The 24,405-nt window shown below is 46.1% G+C and overlaps 1 protein-coding gene across 7 annotated transcripts in view; it reads left to right on the top strand.

Annotated features, from left to right (window-relative positions):
• CYLD (CYLD lysine 63 deubiquitinase) overlaps window positions 1-24,405 on the top strand; it is a 328,802-nt gene that overhangs the window by 179,029 nt on the left and 125,368 nt on the right. For 6 of the 7 annotated variants that reach the window (XM_063945313.1, XM_063945314.1, XM_063945317.1 and 3 more), the window contains 3 exons: window positions 500-605; window positions 2,109-2,243; window positions 10,969-11,085. In XM_063945313.1, coding sequence (XP_063801383.1) covers window positions 500-605; window positions 2,109-2,243; window positions 10,969-11,085 — 358 coding nt within the window. The remainder of the gene's footprint in view (window positions 1-499; window positions 606-2,108; window positions 2,244-10,968; window positions 11,086-24,405) is intronic. The other variant, XM_063945318.1, reaches the window with a different exon arrangement.

Raw genomic sequence — 24,405 nt, 5'->3', positions numbered from 1 at the left:
AGTAAATAAAGGTATGACTAATTTTAAATGATCAGGTTTTTATTTAGCCAAATGCAGCCACATCGGTGTTACTTTCACAGCTCCGTGTGGAAATTTTCATTCTGGAAGAAGCTGCTGTCCAGCAGTCACCCTAGCTGTGTAACAGACCTGCGGTTGGTCTAAAATAAGCTGCAGAATTCTATTTTATATCCCAGCCCTAAACCACACAGGGTTTACAGTAGAATCTCTTTTCCAATGGATGAGAAAGTTGCTCACGTTACTTGATCCTCATTTTCCAGAACACCAGAACTTTCTGCTTTATCATGATATAAAAAGGTATCTATTTTATCACAAGTTGTATGTAGCAGATCCGCTTTCCTAATTATAATGGGCTATAGATAAATGTCCACGTTGCGTAGGCAGAGTTGATACCGATAGCTAGTGTGACATTTATCATAGACTTAAGAAATATTTGTTGTCCTGTGAAACGTCTTTTATATATGCTTTGTTTTTCTCCAAGGACAATCCAATTGGAAATTGGGATGGCCGATATAATGGAATCCAGTTGTGTAGCTTTGCTAGTGTGGAAAGTACTCTCCTTCTGCACATAAATGATATCATCCCAGGTAGGGTCTTCTAATTCCTTCTTCATTTTTTTTCCTTAATATAAAATATATTACTTTATGTTCCTTAATGTCAAACAATCATTCATATTGATTGTACTTATTGATAATCCAATCTAGACTTTTTTCTCAAGCAATAGATCCAATGCAATTTAGTAATTAGATAATCTAAATTATAGCTCGTAATTACTACTCTACGGTCGGTATCCAATTACCCAAGGCAATTGACCGTAGGTAATTGCTTTGTTGGGGGCTATCCTATTAGCACCGATAAACCAGCACGAGCCACGGTTTATCAGAGATTGTGTTTCACCTGCCTCAGGCAGGCGAAGCATAATTCACGATAAGTGCCGTTTTTTTTTTTAGGGCTGCGGCGGCAAAAACAGACAAGTTTCACTAAACCTGTGTATTTTCGCACAGAAAAGATTTTTTTTAATTTTTTACTGGAGATCTGATTGGAATGCCCCATAAAAAAATATCGATGAAACATCGGGAAAATCATGATGTTTCATAGCAGGTTATTGGATACCGCCTTAAATGAGAGATCAATGCACTCCCTCTGTATTTTGGCAGGTATGTACTACTTTATATGGCATGTTTAGCTGTCTAAAGAATTTTTTTGAAAGGTGTTTTTACCATTGGCTGTTTACTAATACTGCCTTATGTAAAACCAAGTAACCGTCACCGTCCCTTTTACATCCAATGATCTATTGTAAAATAGAAGCGTTCTACGGGATAGTGTATGTAGTTTACTTGCATTGTTTGTTTACAAGTAAAGTTTGCATAATCCATATTTGTCTTTTATTTATTTGTCTACTTTCTTTTAAAAATAGTTCTGTTTGCCATTCTGACTAAATATGTCATGTGTACTTATGTCATTTCTGAGGCAAATAGAGGCCTATTTATTTACTAACAGTTATTTATATTGTGCACACGTATTCCACAGCACTTTACAGAGAGAATTTAGTCATTCACATGGAAGAAACTTTGGAAATGCAGGGAACCATACAAACTGCACACAGATAGGGTCTTCATGGGAATTAAACCCAAGACCTCAGTGCAGTGTTCCAGCAAGCTAAACATTACGCCACTGGCCCATAATAGCCTATGTGTCAACATCATATATCTTTAAATGGATTCGGTATGTGTTACCACCGCACAGGATGCGGAATGTAAGTATAATGACATTGGCATCCCGAGCAGTAGAATGCCTGCAGGAGGTGAACGCAACAAAGCCTCGGTGGTGAGCTACGCTTGCCACAGGTTCTTTTCTCTCTCTATGGGTGTCGTGGACACCCACAGAGGGGGAATCACCCACCTCGCCGGTATACCGGTGGCGGCATGGTTCCCCCGTCGGGTTCCCGGCGGCGGTATTATGACAGCTGGAAACCTGACTAGCGGTATGCTAACCACATACCCTTTAAATGGGTTATCATGCAATACTACATATTTACTTTTACATTGTTGGAGTTACTTATCTCCATAAAATCTTTTTGTCCATTGCAGAATCTGTAAACCAGGAGAGGAGGCCTTTAAAACTTGCCTATACTTCCCGGTGTGGGAGCGAGAAAAGCTTATCCACTCACAGCAAACCAAAGGTCACAGGTAACAGAAGTCTGGATAATACAGTTCTGCATTCAGGTATTTCAGCCCTTTTTGCACCATTTTTTGTTTTGTTTACTATTAATACAGTATATTTTTGCTAGTGGAAACCTGAACAGTTACAAGAAATTCCCATAGACTTCTCCTTTTTAGCATTTGGTCAGTCTGACGGGAGCGTTTCTTAGGTTTGTGATTTGCTGCATACCACACAGGGGCCTGATTCACAGCAAGACTGCTCTTGGGTCAGATGTCATGGTTATCAGTAATTGCGCATGTTTCAGAGCCTGAATACACAGGCATTTGAGAGTAGTACAGAATGTGTCAGATAAAATGAATCACTTTATTAGTTTTGGGAACATAACAGGATAGTCACATATAGTATTACAAATGAAGGACTAAATAATAGTGACATTGGTTGCCTAGGTTCCTGACTATGGAAAATGTCAATGTGGTCAGTATTGGAAAAACATAAAGGGAAGTAAGGTGCAAGCGAATCTTCACTGGTACCAAATGATAATGCAGTTATTAATGTTCAATTAATGTCTGTAGGGATGGTAACTAAATGTTCCATGTAGCAGTGGTACATAGGTTCAAGTATATTCTGTGTCCTACAGGAGTCCTGCATCTCCTGTTAAATCTTACCTCAGCCCTGTGTCTCGGCTACTTGTGACTGATAGCTGCTCAGTTGTCTATATGTCTGGGCTGTGGACTGTGGTGTATGGTGGTAGTGATCCCGAGATATATTTCTTTATCATCCACTAGGGGTCACTGGAGTACTCTTGGGATATGGACGGGCGTAGCCGAACAAAGGCACTGAATATTCAAATTTAGGACTCTCCCCCCCCCCTCCATATCCCCAAGTACCTCAGTGTACTTTGCCAGTGTTTTTTCGGTGCTCACAGATGAACATCGGCTTGTGGCAATGGCCACTTTTCAGATTTTTATTTTTATTTTTATTTTTAATTTTTACACTTCCCGTCTCAGTTTATGGAAAAACATGGGTCCGGGATGGTGCCGCTGCAAGGCAGCGGATGGCGTGTCGGTCCTCACAAAGAGCACCCTCACAGCCACAGGCGCTATAGGCAAGCGCATGGCGTGTCGGTCCTCACAAAGAGCACCCTCACAGCCACAGGCAGCCACTGTCTCCTGCAAACTGAACGGAGCTTACAGAAAGAAGCTCCGTCACAGCCAGGATAAGACAAAGAGCTGGAAGGATCTACAGCTGCAAGGAGCTTACAGAAGCTCCGTCACAGCCAAGATGAGGCTGAAACGGAGCTTGCAGAGAGAAGAGAAGGCGGCACAAGGTATGAGTGTCAGGGCGGTCAGCTCACGCTGCCGCCCTGCTGTGTGTGAGTGTTATACTGTAGAAATGCCATAGCCGCTGAGCAAAACAGCGGTAATCGGAGTCTCAGAATAACTCCGCCAGCGCTAACAAAAGACAATCTTTCCAAAGTGACAATTTTCCTTTGGGTACCAGAGTGTTTATTTCACTAGTCTTATAATTTAATGCACGATTCTATGTCAAATCTCACACCGATAATATGCTGTTCAGCAATAACATATATATATAGATATATATGCCATATAATAATGTTATTAAGTCGTGCAAGTGTCTGTCTGTTGCCTATTATGATGTCTGTCTACATAGCGAATAAGGCTCTAGTGCAGACTAAAAATGTTAACATTGGCAATTCAAATTAAAACAAATGGGAATTAAGTTTCATATTTTTGAACCCTTACAACAAATGGGTATTAAGTTCTCACTTTGGGAAAACATTTTTCTTCTAGCCTTGGCTTCGCCAAGGGTGCTTCGGCAAGGATTTTGTTTTCATATTTGGGTGCCTTGTATTCCAAGCCACCGTATTTGAGTTTTCTCATTACAAAGCAGATCTTCCGACGAAATCCGCTTTCGTATTCTTCACATCAATATACCAATAGTGGTTCCTGTGGGGACAGCACATTCTAAAATTCTGAATGTGGTACACGCGTTACGCGTTTATATATGTAGTACGTGATATGAATACGTTGTTTGTTCTATATGATACTGCAAACTGGGGTTAGCCAGTTTCTCAGCAGATTTTATCCGGTTGGATAATAATGACTACAAGTCAGGCTTACTTTAAGGCTAAGTTACAATCGCCTACGTCAGTAATAGCATCCCACAGGTTCTGTGGGAATATCACACCCAGCGGGTCGTGGAGCGTCTACGACGCGGCTACATAGCCTTTAGTGCACCACGTTTGTGCACGTTTACACGTTATGAATGGTGGCGCCATCAGCATTTAGCTTTGGCTGCCTACTGTTACAAGTATCAAACAGCTCTCCCGCCCACGAGGGAAGCTTTGGTACGTCCCAAGAGTACTCCAGTGACCCCTAGTGGATGATAAAGAAAATAGGATTTTGGTACTTACCAGGTAAATCCTTTTCTTTGAATCCATAGGGGGCACTGGACGCCCACCCAGAGCAGTTTTACCTGGGTTGTTGTAAGCTCAAGGGAGCTTAGTGAACAAATTTAACTTGGATGGTATTAAGCTCGAAGGAGCTTAGGGTAACACATTTTCACCAATTGGCTCAAATTATAAAGTTCTATCGGTTAAGGTGTCAACTGTTTAGTTGACAATAAGGTTACGGATCAACTTTGTGGTTGTCCGTTATGTTATAGGGATTCTCCATTGTCAACCTCTCTATATCCTGTTCGCTCAGTAAAAAACACTGGCAAAGTACACTGAGGTACTTGGGGATATGGAGGGGGGGGAGAGTCCTAAATTTGAATATTCAGTGCCTTTGTTCGGCTACGCCCGTCCATATCCCAAGAGTACTCCAGTGCCCCCTATGGATTCAAAGAAAAGGATTTACCTGGTAAGTACCAAAATCCTATTTTTACTGCCCCAGTCAAGGGTGTGCGGTGCCACTTGCTTTCCTTAGGGTAGTTGGTGTTGTAATGCAGGTTCTTACTGTATGTTGGCAGTTCCGTCACTCATTCAGATCCTCTGTTCACCATCTAATCTCAGTGGTCACGGTGGCTTACTGCAGGTGTGCAGTAAGTGGATGTGAGTCACTTCCCGGTATAGTCCATATGCACTTAGGCGGTTGTACGGGACCAGGGACACAAGTCCTGTGCCGGCAAGAATTGGCAAAATAATTTCTGTAATCACAGTATCTCTGTGTGCTTATTAAAGGTGGTGTGTTTCACCAACACGTTTCTGCACGGTAACTTGCCTTCCTCAGGGAGGAGTGTATGTAGGTTGCTTGTCTCAGTGTAGTCAGTGCTCCAATAACTGAACAGAACAGGGGTAGGAAAAGAAAAAAAAAAAGATTTAAAAAAAAAACAAAAAATATATATATTTTTTTTTTAGCTTAAACCGTTTTTATTTTATTTTTCCATTAATGGTTTAATGAAAAAACAGTTGACTCATGTATTAGAAATCTTGATCAACCTCGTTTTAACGCTTTCTAACATCAATAATGTTTATTTCAATAAGACCAATTTTTTTACATTCCTAAAACATCTGAATATATGTAGATAGACTAAATTTATTAATACATAGTTGCTTGTGACTGATTTTTATAGTAAATCCTGCAAAATACTTTTTTTCCGTTTGTTTTTTATTATGTCTCCATTTGTACCTTGCAATCCATTCCATCTGCCTCGCAGAGTGACTGCTTATCATGTGCTTTTCCTTCTCTTACTTAGACTATGTTCTACACCATACTCCTTACAACGGGTGGTCTTCTGTATGGCGAATGTCGGGATCCCGACGCACAGTATTCCGGCGCCGGAATCCCGACACTCGGTATACCGACAACTATTCTCCCTCGTGGGGGTCCACGACCCCCCTGGAGGGAGAATAAAATAGTGTGGCGCACGTAGCGCGCCACCGTGCCCGCAGCGTGGCGAGCGCAGCGAGCCCGCAAGGGGCTCCTTTGCGCTCGCCACGCTGTCGGTATGCCGGCGGTCGGGCTCCCGGCGCCAGTATGCTGGTTGCCGGGAGCCCGAGCGCCGGCATACCGTACGACACCCCTTACAACAGCACCTAGCCCTCAGTTTCAGCCCCCCAGATACTTAGATCAGTGTCATGTTCATTGATTCAGAAATGTTTATTGTACTTGTCTTTTATTGTCTTGTACTGTAAGTCACTGTTCTTGTTTTATTTGTTGGTTTATGTGCTTTGTTAGGTGCTGCAGAACCCTTGTGGCGCCATATAAATAAAGGATGATGATGATAATAATAATAATAATAATAACAATACATAAAACGTACACTCGTAGGTACAGCAGAGGAAATTGAAATAAGAACAAGTTAATGTTAAGCATTGGTCCTACTTATTATTTATTATCATTAAATAAATCAGAATAGTAATACAAAGTGGAAAATGCAAAAGCACTTTTCAGAGCGAAAAACACACACACACACACACACACACACACACACACACACACACACACACACAGAGGCGTTAAGCACTGGGCATGCCACTGGCATTGAACATTTTGAACAAAAACACTAGTTTTCTAATATAATAGGCTTTTTTTTTTTTAAGAAGTGATGGCGCGGTGTCAGTAGTCACAGCATAATGGAAAAAAAACAGTGGTTTTTTTTTTTAAAACAGTTTTGTTTTAACCAGCAAACCCTGAAACAGAATAAAGTAAATATCAGATACTTTAATACAGAATTTGTCTAACTAATGATTGACACTAAGTAAGGTTTTTTTTAATTAAATAATACAAGTTAGTGTATTTTCTTTTTGTTTTGTTTTTTAAACTGAAGGACACACAAATGCATAAAAGCAATAAGCCTGTTTTGGATGCTCATTGGGTGCAGTACTGGCTAATGGAATATTCATTCATCCATTGAAAAAAATATTTTACAGTATTTATAAAATGATGCATGACTGTAAAGTAAGAGGCTCATACAGATTAGTAAGTGAATTTGCATTGTGCATACTTTAAAAAAAAAAGGTGCAAACAAAGCTCATTTACGCTAACCACCAGTGGGTTTAACTGGATTGTAATGGGCATTCTCGCATAGACAAAGTTCTGTGAGGGCAAGGTCATGCAAATGTGTGCACTGCAGAATTAGACGTATAGTGCAAATTACTCCTTATTGGATGCGTATTATTTGCACCTTGTGTAAGACATGTGCAGGGGAAAAAATGGGGGGTAGGGTGTAGAATGAAAAGAAATTGGGTAAGACCAATGCTAGATGGATGCTAAAAAGGAAAAGGTTAATAAAAACATATAGGGTGCAGTCTGCATCTAGTTGTATGTTTACAGCTCCTTTTGTACAGTGTACTAAAAGTGACTATATGGGCCGCTTCCTGAACTTCCGGTTGAGATGGAGAGACTCCCCGCAAACAGACTATCCTGCACGGATAATCAAGCTTCACCCAGGCGAGAGGACCAGAAGTAGGATAGGGATAGATAGTACATCCACCTGGGCCCTTTACGTTATGCAGACTGAATGCTTAATTGTGCAAACACCTGACCTTTGCCGTTGGACTCCTAAAGATGTGTACACACGGTGAGATAAATCTGTAAAATTTTGGCTATATATTCAAAATCTTAAGGAAAGTTGGTGCATTTCTCAAGGTGTTAGGCAGCTTACAATACCGATTTGATCCCGATGCGCGCTCCCGTTGGGTCGGTATAGCAAGGCTAGCTAGACTGTGCAGGCAAGTCAATCTTGACTATCTTATGATCTATCTAGTACAAAGTATAGTCAAAATTGGCACTTACTCAAAATCGTACATAGACAAAATCAGAAGTACAGATAGTCAAAATATGTGCTTCTAGGCTCTGGGGGAGTTCAAGGGAAATTGCATAGTCCAAATTGGGCATAGCAAGGATCTCACCCTGTGTACTGTACACACCTTAAGTATTGCTAGTCTCATAATTTGCAGTGATACAAAAAGTCTGGACACATATTGTTTTGTTATCGTTTATTTATATGGAGCTACAAGGGTTCTGCAGCACCTAACAAAGTACATAAACAAATGAGCAAAACGTGAAAAACAGCGACTTACAGTACCTGACAATGTAGGACAAGTGCATGGTATATAAACAGTTCTACATCAGCAGAAGTGACACTGAAGGGCTGCACCACAATGGTACATAGCTGTGCTGCACCACAGTGGTACATAGCTGGGCTGCACCACAGTGGTACATAGCTGGGCTGCACCACAGTGGTACATAGCTGGGCTGCACCACAGTGGTACATAGCTGGGCTGCACCACAGTGGTACATAGCTGGGCTGCACCACAGTGGTACATAGCAGGGCTGCACCACAGTGGTACATAGCAGGGCTGCACCACAGTGGTACATAGCAGGGCTGCACCACAGTGGTACATAGCAGGGCTGCACCATAGTGGTACATAGCAGGGCTGCACCATAGTGGTACATAGCAGGGCTGCACCACAGTGGTACATAGCAGGGCTGCACCATACATAGCAGGGCTGCACCATAGTGGTACATAGCAGGGCTGCACCACAGTGGTACATAGCTGGGCTGCACCACAGTGGTACATAGCAGGGCTGCACCACAGTGGTACATAGCAGGGCTGCACCACAGTGGTACATAGCAGGGCTGCACCACAGTGGTACATAGCAGGGCTGCACCATAGTGGTACATAGCAGGGCTGCACCACAGTGGTACATAGCAGGGCTGCACCATACATAGCAGGGCTGCACCATAGTGGTACATAGCAGGGCTGCACCACAGTGGTACATAGCAGGGCTGCACCACAGTGGTACATAGCAGGGCTGCACCACAGTGGTACATAGCAGGGCTGCACCACAGTGGTACATAGCAGGGCTGCACCACAGTGGTACATAGCAGGGCTGCACCACAGTGGTACATAGCAGGGCTGCACCACAGTGGTACATAGCAGGGCTGCACCACAGTGGTACATAGCTGGGCTGCACCACAGTGGTACATAGCTGGGCTGCACCACAGTGGTACATAGCTGGGCTGCACCACAGTGGTACATAGCTGGGCTGCACCACAGTGGTACATAGCTGGGCTGCACCACAGTGGTACATAGCTGGGCTGCACCACAGTGGTACATAGCAGGGCTGCACCACAGTGGTACATAGCTGGGCTGCACCACAGTGGTACATAGCTGGGCTGCACCACAGTGGTACATAGCTGGGCTGCACCACAGTGGTACATAGCTGGGCTGCACCACAGTGGTACATAGCTGGGCTGCACCACAGTGGTACATAGCTGGGCTGCACCACAGTGGTACATAGCTGGGCTGCACCACAGTGGTACATAGCTGGGCTGCACCACAGTGGTACATAGCTGGGCTGCACCACAGTGGTACATAGCTGGGCTGCACCACAGTGGTACATAGCTGGGCTGCACCACAGTGGTACATAGCTGGGCTGCACCACAGTGGTACATAGCTGGGCTGCACCACAGTGGTACATAGCTGGGCTGCACCACAGTGGTACATAGCTGGGCTGCACCACAGTGGTACATAGCTGGGCTGCACCACAGTGGTACATAGCTGGGCTGCACCACAGTGGTACATAGCTGGGCTGCACCACAGTGGTACATAGCTGGGCTGCACCACACTGGTACATAGCTGGGCTGCACCACACTGGTACATAGCTGGGCTGCACCACACTGGTACATAGCTGGGCTGCACCACACTGGTACATAGCTGGGCTGCACCACACTGGTACATAGCAGGGCTGTGAAATAAGTGGCGCAAAGTAAGTAAGTGGCACAAAGTAAGAAGGAACTGAATGCTGCATGGTCTGCAGGCCTGCCTATTTCCTATCACCGATTGAGAGTGAGGGCTAGCATATTTATAATTATTAATAAAATCCTATATTAAATGTTGGTATATTAAAATGCCTCAGTGGTGCACCCTGCTTACTTTCCTTGTCCAAGCAGAATTTGTGTTCCATAGAATCCATACTTGTTTAGGATTTGTGCATGCTTTTTAGTCCCCGTACTACATTATCAAATGTGTAACCTGTATACATGGGCTTCTTCACGCAATGCAGGACAGAATGGGAAATGGGAAAATAAATCTACTTCTGCCACCCATTATATCAAGTCCATATTTTTGGGCTGCACTTTTTGTCATTGTGATCAATGATTCCTAGGGGTATATTTACTAGGGTGCGGGTTTGTAGAAGTGTAAATGTTGCCCATAGCAACCAATCAGATTCTATATGTTATCTTCTAGATAGAAGGTGCTAGATAAATGAGAAGTCCAGTCCGGTTGCTACGGGCAACATCGCCACGTCTCTAAACCCACACCTTAGTAAATATACCACTAGTGTGCTGGTGAATAAAACCTCCAAACTGTCCCGATTTCCGCAGGACAGTCCAGTTTTTTTTGGAACGGAGTTGGGGGGGTGGGGGGGGGGGCAGTTGGGAGACTCCTGTTAAGCAGAGCATGCCAGCAGGTCACAGAGCGCTGATCATGCCCCCTTCAGTGACGGTAACTGGGGGCATGACTTGCGATCACGGCACTGTCACGAGGCTACGCAACCTTTCATATAGGCCATGCCCCCTTTTCCGTTGCGCGCTGAAGTCCCGCTTATGGATTCTAAACTGTTGGGAGGTACGGTGAATACTCCATGTCTTTCTTCTCTATTTGTCACAAGAAATATGGGACGCTGCATAGGTACTGTAAGTGTGGCATCCCATGAATGTGGTGAAAACGTCAGGGTTGTGAATGCCTAATGTTACATTTCTGAACTGCCAGCAGCACAACAGCCTGCAATATCCCTCTTTCTTTTCTGAGCAGGATCTACCTCTGAGTCTGGAAGCAGAAACCGGTCAGAATTCTTTTACACTTTAAATGGCAGCTCAGCTGAAACTCCGCACCAGCCGAAGACCAAGACTAGTTGGTACATGGATGAAGGTAGGTTGGAAATCTGAAATTAGGATTCTGCAAGGCTGTGGTTGGGATACGTGCAGTTGCAGTGTTGTCATTTAAAAAACCTCAAAATATCATTTCTGTCACTGTGCTGATGCTTGGAGGGAAGGCAAGAGCCATGGTGCTGTTTACAGGCTATGCACATTTACTACAAGGTTTCCTTGCCGTCCATTATACTTTCTCTAACGTCCTTGAGGATGCTGGGGACTCCGTAAGGACCATGGGGATAGACGGGCTCCGCAGGCGACATGGGCACTTTAAGAAAGAATTTAGTTCCTGGTGTGCACTGGCTCCTCCCTCTATGCCCCTCATCCAGACCTCAGTTTGATACTGTGCCCAGACGAGCTGGGTGCTTTTCAGTGAGCTCTCCTGAGTTTACTGATACAAAGTATTTTGTTAGGTTTTTTATTTTCAGGGAGCTCTACTGGCAACAGACTCCCTGCATCGTGGGACTGAGGGGAGAGAAGCAGCCCTACTGTCTGAAGCTAGGTCCTGCTTCTTAGGCTACTGGACACCATTAGCTCCAGAGGGATTGGTACGCAGGATCTCACCCTCGCCGTCCGTCCCGGAGCCGCGCCACCATCCCCCTCGCAGAGCCGGAAGATAGAAGCCGGGTGAGTATGAGAAGAAAAGAAGACTTCAGAGGCGGCAGAAGACTTCATGATCTTCACTGATCACTGCAGCTGTGCTCTATTGCTCCCACACACCTCACATACTCCGGTCACTGTAAGGGTGCAGGGCGCAGGGGGGGGCGCCCTGGGCAGCAATATAAACCTCTTTTCTCTGACGTCCTAAGTGGATGCTGGGGACTCCGTAAGGACCATGGGGAATAGCGGCTCCGCAGGAGACAGGGCACAAAAGTAAAAGCTTTAGGATCAGGTGGTGTGCACTGGCTCCTCCCCCTATGACCCTCCTCCAAGCCTCAGTTAGGTTTTTGTGCCCGGCCGAGAAGGGTGCAATCTAGGTGGCTCTCCTAAAGAGCTGCTTAGAGTAAAAGTTTTGTTAGGTTTTTTATTTTCAGTGAGTCCTGCTGGCAACAGGCTCACTGCAACGAGGGACTTAGGGGAGAAGAAGTGAACTCACCTGCGTGCAGGATGGATTGGCTTCTTAGGCTACTGGACACTAGCTCCAGAGGGACGATCACAGGTACAGCCTGGATGGGTCACCGGAGCCGCGCCGCCGACCCCCTTGCAGATGCTGAAGAGAGAAGAGGTCCAGAAATCGGCGGCTGAAGACTTCCCAGTCTTCTTAAGGTAGCGCACAGCACGGCAGCTGTGCGCCATTGCTCTCAGCACACTTCACACCAACGGTCACTGAGGGTGCAGGGCGCTGGGGGGGGCGCCCTGGGCAGCAATGAAAGTACCTATGCTGGCTAAAAATACATCACATATAGCCTCTGGGGCTATATGGATGTATTTAACCCCTGCCAGGTTGTCGGAAAAACGGGAGAAGAAGCCCGCCGAAAAGGGGGCGGGGCCTATTCTCCTCAGCACACAGCGCCATTTTCCTACACAGCTCCGCTGCTAGGAAGGCTCCCAGGCTCTCCCCTGCACTGCACTACAGAAACAGGGTTAAAACAGAGAGGGGGGGCACTTATTTGGCGATATTATTATATATTAAGATGCTATAAGGGAAAACACTTATATAAGGTTGTCCCTGTATAATTATAGCGTTTTGGTGTGTGCTGGCAAACTCTCCCTCTGTCTCCCCAAAGGGCTAGTGGGGTCCTGTCCTCTATCAGAGCATTCCCTGTGTGTGTGCTGTGTGTCGGTACGTGTGTGTCGACATGTATGAGGACGATGTTGGTGAGGAGGCGGAGCAATTGCCTGTAATGGTGATGTCACTCTCTAGGGAGTCGACACCGGAATGGATGGCTTATTTAGGGAATTACGTGATAATGTCAACACGCTGCAAGGTCGGTTGACGACATGAGACGGCCGGCAAACCAATTAGTACCTGTCCAGGCGTCTCAAACACCGTCAGGGGCTTTAAAACGCCCATTTACCTCAGTCGGTCGACACAGACACGGACACTGACTCCAGTGTCGACGGTGAAGAAACAAACGTATTTTCCATTAGGGCCACACGTTACATGTTAAGGGCAATGAAGGAGGTGTTACATATTTCTGATACTACAAGTACCACAAAAAAGGGTATTATGTGGGGTGTGAAAAAACTACCTGTAGTTTTTCCTGAATCAGATAAATTAAATAAAGTGTGTGATGATGCGTGGGTTTCCCCCGATAGAAAATTATTGGCGTTATACCCTTTCCCGCCAGAAGTTAGGGCGCGTTGGGAAACACCCCTTAGGGTGGATAAGGCGCTCACACGCTTATCAAAACAAGTGGCGTTACCGTCTCCAGATACGGCCGCCCTCAAGGAGCCAGCTGATAGGAGGCTGGAAAATATCCTAGAAAGTATATACACACATACTGGTGTTATACTGCGACCAGCGATCGCCTCAGCCTGGATGTGCAGCGCTGGGGTGGCTTGGTCGGATTCCCTGACTGAAAATATTGATACCCTTGACAGGGACAGTATTTTATTGACTATAGAGCATTTAAAGAATGCATTTCTATATATGCGAGATGCACAGAGGAATATTTGCACTCTGGCATCAAGAGTAAGTGCGATGTCCATATCTGCCAGAAGATGTTTATGGACACGACAGTGGTCAGGTGATGCAGATTCCAAATGGCACATGGAAGTATTGCCGTATAAAGGGGAGGAGTTATTTGGGGTCGGTCCATCGGACCTGGTGGCCACGGCAACAGCTGGAAAATCCACCCTTTTTACCCCAAGTCACATCTCAGCAGAAAAAGACACCGTCTTTTCAGCCTCAGTCCTTTCGTCCCCATAAGGGCAAGTGGGCAAAAGGCCAGTCATATCTGCCCAGGGGTAGAGGAAAGGGAAGAAGACTGCAGCAGGCAGCCCCTTCCCAGGAACAGAAGCCCTCCACCGCTTCTGCCAAGTCCTCAGCATGACGCTGGGGCCGTACAAGCGGACTCAGGTGCGGTGGGGGGTCGTCTCAAGAGTTTCAGCGCGCAGTGGGCTCACTCGCAAGTGGACCCCTGGATCCTACAAGTAGTATCCCAGGGGTACAGATTGGAAATTCGAGACGTCTCCCCCTCGCAGGTTCCTGAAGTCTGCTTTACCAACGTCTCCCTCCGACAGGGAGGCAGTATTGGAAACAATTTCACAAGCTGTATTCCCAGCAGGTGATAATCAAGGTACCCCTCCTACAACAAGGAAAGGGGTATTATTCCACACTATTTGTGGTACTGAAGCCAGACGGCTCGGTGAGACCTATTCTAAATCTGAAATCTTTGAACACTTACATACAAAGGTTCAAATCAAGATGGAGTCACTCAGAGCAGTGATAGCGAACCAGGAAGAAGGGGACTATATGGTGTCCCTGGACATCAAGGATGCTTACCTCCATGTCCCAATTTGCCCTTCTCACCAAGGGTACCTCAGGTTCGTGGTACTGAACTGTCACTATCAGTTTCAGACGCTGCCGTTTGGATTGTCCACGGCACCCCGGGTCTTTACCAAGGTAATGGCCGAAATGATGATTCTTCTTCAAAGAAAAGGCGTCTTAATTATCCCTTACTTGGACGATCTCCTGATAAGGGCAAGGTCCAGAGAACAGTTGGAGGTCGGAGTAGCACTATCTCAAGTAGTTCTACGACAGCACGGGTGGATTCTAAATATTCCAAAATCGCAGCTGATTCCGACGACACGTCTGCTGTTCCTAGGGATGATTCTGGACACAGTCCAGAAAAAGGTGTTTCTCCCGGAGGAGAAAGCCAGGGAGTTATCCGAGCTAGTCAGAAACCTCCTAAAACCAGGCCAAGTGTCAGTGCATCAATGCACAAGAGTCCTGGGAAAAATGGTGGCTTCTTACGAAGCGATTCCATTCGGCAGATTTCACGCAAGAATTTTTCAGTGGGATCTGCTGGACGAATGGTCCGGATCGCATCTTCAGATGCATCAGCGGATAATCCTGTCTCCAAGGACAAGGGTGTCTCTTCTGTGGTGGCTGCAGAGTGCTCATCTACTAGAGGGCAGCACATTCGGCATTCAGGACTGGGTTCTGGTGACCACGGATGCCAGCCTGAGAGGCTGGGGAGCAGTCACACAGGGAAGAAATTTCCAAGGAGTGTGGTCAAGTCTGGAGACTTCTCTCCACATAAATATACTGGAGCTAAGGGCAATTTACAATGCCCTGAGCCTAGGAAGACCTCTGCTTCAAAGTCAACAGGTGCTGATCCAGTCGGACAACATCACGGCAGTCGCCCACGTAAACAGACAGGGCGGCACAAGAAGCAGGAGGGCAATGACAACAAGGATTCTTCGCTGGGCGAAAAATCATGTGATAACACTGTCAGCGGTGTTCATTCCGAGAGTGGACAACTGGGAAGCAGACTTCCTCAGCAGGAACGACCTCCACCCGGGAGAGTGGGGACTTCATCTGGAAGTCTTCCACATGATTGTGAACCGTTGGGAAAGACCAAAGGTGGACATGATGGCGTCCAGTATGAACAAAAAACTGGACAGGTATTGCGCCAGGTCAAGAGACCCTCAGGCAATAGCTGGGACGCTCTGGTAACACCGTGGGTGTACCAGTCGGTGTATGTGTTCCCTCCTCTGCCTCTCATACCCAAGGTACTGAGAATTATAAGACGGAGAGGAGTAAGAACTATACTCGTGGCTCCGGATTGGCCAAGAAGGACTTGGTACCCGGAACTTCAAGAGATACTAAGAAGGGACTTGCTTCAGCAAGGATCATGTCTGTTCCAAGACTTACCGCGGCTGCGTTTGACGGCATGGCGGTTGAACGCCGGATCCTAAGGGAAAAAGGCATTCCGGAAGAGGTCATCCCTACTCTGGTCAGAGCCAGGAAGGAGGTGACCGCACAACATTATCACCGCATTTGGCGAAAATATGTTGCATGGTGTGAGGCCAGGAAGGCCCCCACGGAGGAATTTCAACTCGGTCGATTCCTGCATTTTCTACAAACAGGAGTGTCTATGGGCCTCAAATTGGGGTCCATTAAGGTTCAAATTTCGGCCCTGTCAATTTTCTTCCAGAAAGAATTGGCTTCAGTTCCTGAAGTCCAGAAGTTTGTCAAGGGAGTACTGCATATACAACCCCCTTTTGTGCCTCCAGTGGCACTGTGGGATCTCAACGTAGTTCTGGGATTCCTCAAATCACATTGGTTTAAACCGCTCAAATCTGTGGATTTGAAATATCTCACATGGAAAGTGACCATGCTGTTGGCCCTGGCCTCGGCCAGGCGAGTGTCAGAATTGGCGGCTTTGTCTCACAAAAGCCCATATCTGATTGTCCATTCGGACAGGGCAGAGCTGCGGACTCGTCCCCAGTTTCTCCCTAAGGTGGTGTCAGCGTTTCACCTGAACCAGCTTATTGTGGTACCTGCGGCTACTAGGGACTTGGAGGACTCCAAGTTGCTAGATGTTGTAAGGGCCCTGAAAATATAGATTTCCAGGACGGCTGGAGTCAGGAAAACTGACTTGCTGTTATCCTGTATGCACCCAACAAACTGGGTGCTCTTGCTTCTAAGCAGACGATTGCTAGTTGGATGTGTAGTACAATTCAGCTTGCACATTCTGTGGCAGGCCTGCCACAGCCAAAATATGTAAATGCCCATTCCACAAGGAAGGTGGGCTCATCTTGGGCGGCTGCCCGAGGGGTCTCGGCTTTACAACTTTGCCGAGCTGCTACTTGGTCAGGGGCAAACGCGTTTGAAAAATTCTACAAATTTGATACCCTGGCTGAGGAGGACCTGGAGTTCTCTCATTCGGTGCTGCAGAGTCATCCGCACTCTACCGCCCGTTTGGGAGCTTTGGTATAATCCCCATGGTCCTTACGGAGTCCCCAGCATCCACTTAGGACGTCAGAGAAAATAAGAATTTACTTACCGATAATTCTATTTCTCGTAGTCCGTAGTGGATGCTGGGCGCCCATCCCAAGTGCGGATTGTCTGCAATACTTGTACATAGTTATTGTTACAAAAATCGGGTTATTATTGTTGTGAGCCATCTTTTCAGAGGCTCCGCTGTTATCATGCTGTTAACTGGGTTCAGATCACAGGTTGTACAGTGTGATTGGTGTGGCTGGTATGAGTCTTACCCGGGATTCAAAATCCTTCCTTATTGTGTACGCTCGTCCGGGCACAGTATCCTAACTGAGGCTTGGAGGAGGGTCATAGGGGGAGGAGCCAGTGCACACCACCTGATCCTAAAGCTTTTACTGTTGTGCCCTGTCTCCTGCGGAGCCGCTATTCCCCATGGTCCTTACGGAGTCCCCAGCATCCACTACGGACTACGAGAAATAGAATTATCGGTAAGTAAATTCTTATTATTTGGCAAAAGGAGCATATATACAGCTGGACACTGTATATATGCATGAGCCCCCGCCAATTTTACACTTTTAGCGGGACAGAAGCCCGCCGTCGAGGGTGCGGGGCTTCTCCCTCAGCACTCACCAGCGCCATGTTTTTCTCCACAGCACCGCTGAGCGGAAGCTCCCCGGACTCTCCCCTGCTTATACCACGGTAGAAGTGAGGGTTTTAAAGAAGGGGGGGCACATAATTCGGCGCAGATAATAACAGCGCTACTGGGTAAACATTAAATTGCTGTGTTTTTTCCTGGGTCATATAGCGCTGGAGTGTGTGCTGGCATACTCTCTCTCTGTCTCTCCAAAGGGCCTTGTGGGGGAATTATCTTCAGATGAGCATTCCCGGAGTGTGTGGTGTGTCGGTACGTGTGTGTCAACATGTCTGAGGTAAAAGGCTCTCCTAAGGAGGAGATGGAGCAAATGTGTGTGTGAGTGGTGTCTCCGTCGACAACACCGACACCTGATTGGATATGTGAAATAAAGTGCTGAGGTAAATTTATTGCACAAAAGATTAGAGAACAGACAGTGAATCTACACAGGTCTGTCCCTATGTCGCAGAGACCTTCAGAGTCTCACAATGCTCACTATCCAAAATAATAGACACTGATATCGACACGGAGTCTGACTCCAGTGTCGACTACGATAATGCATAGTTACAGCCAAAACTGTCAGAAAAGTATTCAATATATGATTATTGTAATAAAAGATGTTTTGCATATCACTGATGACTCATCTGTCCCTGACACGAGGGTACACATGTTAAAGGGAAGAAAGCTGAGGTAAATTTCCCTCCTCTCATGAAGAAAAAGAGCGGGAATCTCCAGACAAGAAGCTGCAGCTTCCCAAAAAGAATTCTCAGGGAGTATCCTTTCCCTACTAGGGCCAGGATACGATGGGAATCTTCCCCTAGGGTGGACAAAGCTTTGTCACGTTTACCCAAAAGGTAGCGCTGACTTAACAGCTATCCTCAGGGATCCTGCAGATAGCTTGCAGTAAAAGTACTTTGAAGTCCATTTACACACATTCTGGTACACTACTCAGACCGGCGATTGTGTCGGCATGGGTTTATAGCGCTGTAGCAGCGTGGACAGATACCTTATCAGCGGAGATTGAAACCCTAGATAAGGATACCATGGTATTGACCCTAGTATATGTGTGTGTGTGTGTATGTATATATATATATATATATATATATATATATATATATATATATATATATATATATATATAGGCAGACAATGGGAAGCAGGCAGCGGCACTCAGAGACTGACTCCAACGAAATTTTAAAGTGCAAAAATATTTAATCCATAAAAAACAGCACAAAGGTGACCTTTGTGCTGTTTTTTATGGATTAAATATTTTTGCACTTTAAAATTTCGTTGGAGTCAGTCTCTGAGTGCCGCTGCCTGCTTCCCATTGTCTGCCTATTCCTATTATACCAGAGGGCACCGGAGCAACATCTTTGGGGTGAGTGCCAGTTCTGTCTTGAAATTTATATATATATATATATATATATATATATATATATACACTGCTCAAAAAAATAAAGGGAACACTAAAATAACACATCCTAGATATGAATGAATTAAATATTCTTATTAAATACTTTGTTCTTTACATAGTTGAATGTGCTGACAACAATATATATATATATATATATATATATATATATATATATATATATATATATATATATATATACTGCTCAAAAAAATAAAGGGAACACTAAAATAACACATCCTAGATATGAATCAATTAAATATTCTTATTAAATACTTTGTTCTTTACATAGTTGAATGTGCTGACAACAATATCACACAAAAATTATCAATGGAAATCAAATTTATTAACCCATGGAGGTCTGGATTTGGAGTCACCCTCAAAATTAAAGTGGAAAAACACACTACAGGCTGATCCAACTTTGAAGTAATGTCCATAAAACAAGTCAAAATGAGGCTCAGTAGTGTGTGTGGCCTCCACGGTGCCTGTATGACCTCCCTACAACCCACACAAGTGGCTCAGGTAGTGCAGCTCATCCAGGATGGCACATCAATGCGAGCTGTGGCAAGAAGGTTTGCTGTGTCTGTCAGCGTAGTGTCCAGAGCATGGAGGCGCTACCAGGAGACAGGCCAGTACATCAGGAGATGTGGAGGAGGGCAACAACCCAGCAGCAGGACCGCTACCTCCGCCTTTGTGCAAGGAGGAACAGGAGGAGCACTGCCAGAGCTCTGCAAAATGAGCTCCAGCAAGTCACAAATGTGCATGTGTCTACTCAAACGATCAGAAACAGACTCCATGAGGGTGGTATGAGGGCCCGGCCTCCACAGGTGGGGGTTGTGCTTACAGCCCAACACCGTGCAGGACGTTTGGCATTTGCCAGAGAACACCATGATTGGCAAATTCGCCACTGGCGCCCTGTGCTCTTCACAGATGAAAGCAGGTTCTCACTGAGCACATGTGACAGACGTGACAGAGTCTGGAGACGCCAAGGAGAATGTTCTGCTGCCTGCAACATCCTCCAGCATGACCGGTTTGGCAGTGGGTTAGTAATGGTGTGGGTGGCATTTCTTTGGGGAGACGCACAGTCCTCCATGTGCTCGCCAGAGGTAGCCTGACTGCCATTAGGTACCGAGATGAGATCCTCAGACCCCTTGTGAGACCATATGCTGGTGCGGTTGGCCCTGGGTTTCTCCTAATGCAAGACAATGCTAGACCTCATGTGGCTGGAGTGTGTCAGCAGTTCCTGCAAGATGAAGGCATTGATGCTATGGACTGGCCCGCCCGTTCCCCAGACCTGAATCCAATTGAGCACATCTGGGACATCATGTCTCGCTCCATCCACCAACTCCACGTTGCACCACAGACTGTCCAGGAGTTGGCGGATGCTTTAGTCCAGGTCTGGGAGGAGAACCCTCAGGAGACCATCCGCCACCTCATCAGGAGCATGCCCAGGCGTTGTAGGGAGGTCATACAGGCACATGGAGGTCACACACACTACTGAGCCTCATTTTGACTTGTTTTAAGGACATTACATCAAAGTTGGATCAGCCTGTAGTGTGTTTTTCCACTTCAATTTTGAGGGTGACTCCAAATCCAGACCTCCCATGGGTTAATAAATTTGATTTCCATTGATAATTTTTGTGTGATTTTGTTGTCGGCACATTCAACTATGTAAAGAACAAAGTATTAAATAAGAATATTTCATTCATTTAGATCTAGGATGTGTTATTTTAGTGTTCCCTTTATTTTTTGGAGCAGTGATATATATGTATATATATATATATATATATATATGTAAAAGATGCTGTCTTATATATATATATATATATATATATATATATATATATAAAACATGCCCAAAGAGACATTAGTCTACTGGGTTCTAGAGTCAACGTTATGTCAATTTCTGCTAGAAGTGTCCTGTGGAACATGCAATGGACAGGTGATGCCGACTAATAGAGGCATATGGAAGGTTTACCTTACAAGGCTGAGGAATTGTGTGGAGAAGGGCTCTCGGACCTGGTCTCCACAGCTATAGCTGGTAATTCTGATCTTTTGCCTTATATTCCCTCACAGCCTAAGAAAGCACGACATTATCAAATGCAGTCCTTTCGGTCGCAGAATACCAAGAAAGTACGAGGAGCGTCCTTTCTTACCAGAGGTAAGGGTACAGGGCACAGCTAGTTCCCAGGAAGAGAAGTCCTCCCCGGCCTCTACTACATCCAACGCATGACGCTGGAGCTCTGCTAAGGGAGTCCGCCCCAGTGGGAGCACGTCTTCGACTCTTCAGCCACATCTGAGTTCACTCACAGGTGGTTCCCGGGGCAATAAAAAATTGTTTCTCAGGGTTACAAGCTGGAATTCGAAAAGTGCCTCCTCGCCGGTTTTTCCTTATCGGACCTACCGGCTTCTCCCCCAGGAAGGGAGATAATATTAAATACAATTCACACATTGTATCTCCAACAGGTGGTGCTCAAGGTTCCCCTCCTGCAACAAGGAAGGCAATATGACTCAACCTTGGCTGTAGTCCCGAAACCGTACGGTTCGGTCAGACCTATTTTTAAAATTAAAATCTCTGAACCTATACGGGAAAAGGTTCAAATTTAAAGTGGAATCGCCCAGAGTGATAATCGCCAGCCTGGAAGGGGGGGATTTGATGGTGTATCTAAACATAAAGGCTGCATACCTTCATGTTCCCATTTATCCACCCCATCAGGCGTACCTGACAATTGCGGTACAGGATTGTCATGACCAATTTCAGGGTAATTGGCGGAAATAATGGTGCTCCTACGCAAGCAAGGAGTCACAGTTGTCCCATACTTGGACGATCTCCTAATAAGGGCGAGATCAAAAGAGCAGTTGTTGAACAGCGTGTCACTTTCGCTGAAGGTGTCACAGCAACACGGCTGGATTCTCAATTTCCCGAGGTCACAGTTGGTTCCTATAACTCGTCTGCCCTTCTTGGGTATGATTCTGGATACAAACCAGAAATGGGTCTACCTTCAGATAGAGAAGGCCCAGGAACTCATGACTCTAGTCAGGGACCTATTGAAACCAAGACAGGTGTCAGTGCATCACTGCACTCGAGTCCTGGGAAAAACATTCCCTTCAGCAGGTTCCATGCGAGGACTTTCCAATGGGACCTACTGGACAAGTGATCCGGGTCACATCTACAGATTCATCAGTTGATCACCCTATCCCCCAGGGCCAGGGTATCTCTCCTGTGGTGGCTGCAGAGTGCTCACCTTCTAGAGGGCCACAGATTTGGCATTCAGGACTAGATCCCGGGGACCACGGACGCGAGCCTCCAAGGCTGGGGAGCAGTCACACAGGGACGAAATTTCCAAGGTCTTTGGTCAAGTCAAGAGACTTGTCTTCACATATACAACGCCCTACGTCAAGCGGAGACCTTTCTTCGCGACCAACCGGTTCTGATCCAGTCAGACAACGTCACCGCAGTAGCTCATGTAAACCGCCAAGGCGGCACAAGGAGCAGAGTGGCGATGGTGAAATCCACCAGAATTCTTCGCTGGGCGGAGAATCATGTAAGAGCACTGTCAACCGTGTTCATTCCGGAAGTGAACATTCCGGAAGTGAACAACTGGGAAGCAGACTTCCTCACCAGACATACATCCTGGAGAGTGGAGACTTCATCAGGAAGTATTCGCACAGATTGCAGTTCGGTGGGAACTGCCACAGATAGACAGGATGGCGTCCCGCCTCAACAAAAAGCTGCAGAATTATTGCGCCTGGTCAAGAGACCCTCAGGCAGTAGCGGTAGACGCCCTAGTGACACCGTGGGTGTTCCAGTCAGTCTATGTATTTCCTCCTCTTCCTTTCATACCCAAGGGTTGAGAATAATAAGAAAAAGGAGGAGTGAGAACAATCCTCATTGTTCCAGATTGGCCACGAAGGATCTGGTATCCGGATCTGCAGGAAATGCTTACAGAAAATCCGTGGCCTTTTCCTCTAAGGCAGGACCTGTTGCAACAGGGCCCATGTCTGTTCCAAGACTTACCGCGGCTGCGTTTGACGGCATGGCGGTTGAACGCCGGATCCTAGCGGAAAAAGGCATTCCGGATGAGGTCATTCCTACGCTGATAAAGGCTAGGAAGGACGTGACATCTTTACATTATCACCGTATATGGCGAAAATATGTTTCTTGGTGTGAGGCCAGGAATGCTCCTACGGAAGAATTCCATCTGGGCCGTTTCCTTCACTTCCTACAAACTGGAGTGAATTGGGGCCTAAAACTTAGGCTCCATTAAGGTTCAGATTTCGGCCCTATCCATTTTCTTTCAAAAAGAGTTGGCTTCTCTACCAGAAGTTCAGACGTTTGTAAAAGGAGTGCTGCGTATTCAGCCTCCTTTTGTGCCTCCGGTGGCACCTTGGGATCTTAACGTGGTGTTAAGTTTCCTAAAGTCACACTGGTTTGAACCACTTAAAACGGCGGAGTTAAAATATCTCACGTGGAAGGTGGTCATGTTATTGGCCTTGGCTTCGGCTAGATGTGTGTCAGAATTAGCGGCTTTGTCACATAAAAGCCCCTATCTGGTTTTCCATATGGATAGAGCAGAATTGCGGACCCGTTCACAATTTCTGCCGAAAGTGGTATCATCTTTTCATATGAACCAACCTATTGTGGTGCCTGTGGCTACACGTGACTTGGATGATTCCGAGTTACTTGATGTGGTCAGGGCTTTGAAAATTTACGTGGCCAGAACGGCTAGAGTCGGGAAAACTGAAGCGCTGTTTGTCCTGTATGCATCCAACAAGATTGGTGCCCCTGCTTCAAAGCAAACTATTGCTCGCTGGATTTGTAACACGATTCAGCAAGCGCATTCTACGGCTGGATTGCCGTTACCAAAATCGGTCAAGGCCCATTCCACTAGGAAGGTGGGCTCTTCTTGGGCGGCTGCCCGGGGGGTCTCGGCACTACAGCTGTGTCGAGCTGCTACTTGGTCGGGTTCAAACACTTTTGCAAAATTCTATAGGTTTGATACCCTGGCTGAGGAGGACCTCATGTTTGCTCAATCGGTGCTGCAGAGTCATCCGCACTCTCCCGCCCGTTTGGGAGCTTTGGTATAATCCCCATGGTCCTTACGGAGTCCCCAGCATCCTCTAGGACGTTAGAGAAAATAAGATTTTACTTACCGGTAAATCTTTTTCTCGTAGTCCGTAGAAGATGCTGGGCGCCCGTCCCAAGTGCGGACTTCTTCTGCAATACTTGTATATAGTTATTGCTTCAATAAGGGTTACGTTATAGTTGCATCGGTCTTGCACTGATGATATGTTGTTTTCATACTGTTAACTGGGTAGTTATCACAAGTTATACGGTGTGATTGGTGTGGCTGGTATGAATCTTGCCCTTGGATTAGCAAAA

This window comes from Pseudophryne corroboree, chromosome 11 (genome assembly GCF_028390025.1).
Source record: "Pseudophryne corroboree isolate aPseCor3 chromosome 11, aPseCor3.hap2, whole genome shotgun sequence".
Lineage (NCBI taxonomy): Eukaryota > Metazoa > Chordata > Amphibia > Anura > Myobatrachidae > Pseudophryne > Pseudophryne corroboree.
The sequence above is the reverse complement of the archived record's forward strand: the minus strand, read 5'-3'. Positions and strand labels throughout refer to the sequence as shown.